The sequence below is a fragment of the Lottia gigantea genome (genome assembly GCF_000327385.1).
Source record: "Lottia gigantea unplaced genomic scaffold LOTGIsca_336, whole genome shotgun sequence".
NCBI lineage: Eukaryota > Metazoa > Mollusca > Gastropoda > Lottiidae > Lottia > Lottia gigantea.
In genome coordinates, this window is record NW_008709132.1 from 24,056 (window position 1) to 26,456 (window position 2,401).

The 2,401-nt window shown below is 30.2% G+C and overlaps 1 protein-coding gene across 1 annotated transcript; it reads right to left on the minus strand.

Moving 5' to 3' along the window:
* Positions 1-1,562: 1,562 nt before the first annotated feature.
* LOTGIDRAFT_145509 (hypothetical protein) lies at positions 1,563-1,796 on the minus strand (the record flags this gene model as incomplete). Its single annotated transcript, XM_009058370.1, has 1 exon — positions 1,563-1,796. A coding segment is annotated over one exon (234 nt), but the record flags the coding sequence as incomplete, so codon positions are not given.
* Between the last annotated feature and the right edge of the window lie 605 nt (positions 1,797-2,401).

Consider the following 2,401-nt stretch of genomic DNA (forward strand, 5'->3'; position numbering starts at 1 on the left):
AGTATTTGAAGCCAAATTTATTCGTTGTTGAAGGCTTAAAATTTTCTTTCAAACATATACAATTGAATGGTTTAAAAGTTTATACTGAAACAATGTTGAGGAACTGCTCTTCAATAAAAAAAACTTTTAGACAAAAAATGTTACAAACAAAAAACAAAAAAATCTGATATGTTTATGAGCTACCAATAAAATATCATATGTTTTTTTTTATGAATATAGAAATATTTAGTCTCTTTTATTTTCTAATTTATGATATTTTCTATTTCACCTAATTTCTATTTTTATACAGAAACTTAATTGATATAGTTGTCTAGCTATTTGTTTTATCAGTTGATAAAGGGATGTGGTTGTCTAGACAATGTTTTATCAGTTGATAAAGGGATGTGGTTGTCTAGACAATGTTTTATCAGCTGATAAAGGGATGTGGTTGTCTAGACAATGTTTTATCAGTTGATAAAGGGGTGTGATTGTCTAGACAATGTTTTATCAGTTGATAAAGGGATGTGGTTGTCTAGACAATGTTTTATCAGTTGATAAAGGGATGTGGTTGTCTAGACAATGTTTTATCAGTTGATAAAGGGATGTGGTTGTCTAGACAATGTTTTATCAGTTGATAAAGGGATGTAGTTGTCTAGACAATGTTTTATCAGTTGATAAAGGGATGTAGTTGTCTAGACAATGTTTTATCAGTTGATAAAGGGATGTGGTTGTCTAGACAATGTTTTATCAGTTGATAAAGGGATGTGGTTGTCTAGACAATGTTTTATCAGTTGATATAGCTACTAATTAGATGATTATATAAGTTCTACTAAAGTATATTTAAGGGAAGAAATACTTTGTTTTGGTTATTGAAGTCGTTACACCTCCACCTTTAGCTGTATCAAATAATATTTTTTTCTCGAGGGTCAGAGGTAACATAATCTGGTTGATTTAGTCATTAGATCTTTACTCTTTCAAATGTCCCTTTTCGAGGCCTCAAAATCAGTCAAAAATCTTAAGTCAGTAGTGATATAATATTAGTCTAGTAACTGAAGTGTAAGATTCGAACTGACTCTTTACCCTTCAGTGCTCAAAATACAAGACTCTGTGAGTGAGTTTAGTTTGACCCACCGACTTTGTTTATTGTTAATAGTAGAGAATTCTCAAAACATCCCACCTATACTGAACAAGCCAACATGGAAACCCTTACTGTAAAATTCAGGAACACTTTCAGAGAAAACAACATACGAGGTAGTAAATATCCATCAAATTTTTATATATGTCAGTATATGAGGTTTAATATTTTATTAAAGTAAGAATTGTTAGTGCTGTAAAAAAAGAGAACTGTCAGATGTTCAGACAAATCTAAACTCAATCTTCATTTATTTTATTAGAGAGAGAAAGTATTAGAGTATCAGAGAGAGAATAAAAAGAGTAAAAGTAGGTCTTGTTTCAAACATTTCTTTCTTCTGTTTCCTAAAAAACACTTTGTCAAGGGTATATTTACTATATATATTGTGTTTTGTAAATATTATATGAACAGTGTTTGATATGAACAGTGTTTGATATGAACAATGTTTGATTTAAACAGTGTTTGATATGAACAGTGTTTGATATGAATGGTGTTTGATATAAACAGTGTTTGATTTAAACAGTGTTTGATTTAAACAGTGTTTGATATGAACAGTGTTTGATTTAAACAGTGTTTGATATGAACAGTGTTTGATATGAACAGTGTTTGATTTAAACAGTGTTTGATATGAACAGTGTTTGATATGAATGGTGTTTGATATAAACAGTGTTTGATTTAAACAGTGTTTGATTTAAACAGTGTTTGATATGAACAGTGTTTGATTTAAACAGTGTTTGATATGAACAGTGTTTGATATGAACAGTGTTTGATTTGAACAGTGTTTGATTTGAACCGGGTTATGATTTAAACAGCATTGGATACCAACAGTGTTTGATTTAAACAGTATTTGATATGAACAGTGTTTGATATGAACAGTGTTTGAAAGTATATAGAACGGTACCAGGTTGTCCAGTAAACTAAAATGTCAAAAAATGATGAAAAAATAAAATATATTATAAAAAAAACAAAGTATTGTACTGTTTGTAATGTAGCACCAAACCCTTGGGTAGTTTAGATGATCAGTTGCATTTCTATCAGGGGGGAGGGACAGGGGGGCGGGGTCATGTTCTGATATGTAATAAAGAAATATGGTTGTAACTATCAGAGGTGATAAGAAGGACATCAAATAATTCAACTAAAGAATGACGACTGTGAAAGAAAGACAGAAAATGAACAGAGAACTTGGAAAACCAGAAAAAAAGTCAACAACAACTGAGACATTGGAAATGTTACAGAAATCATGGACGTATCATAGATATTTCTATCAATAGAAACTAGAAAAAGATTTTA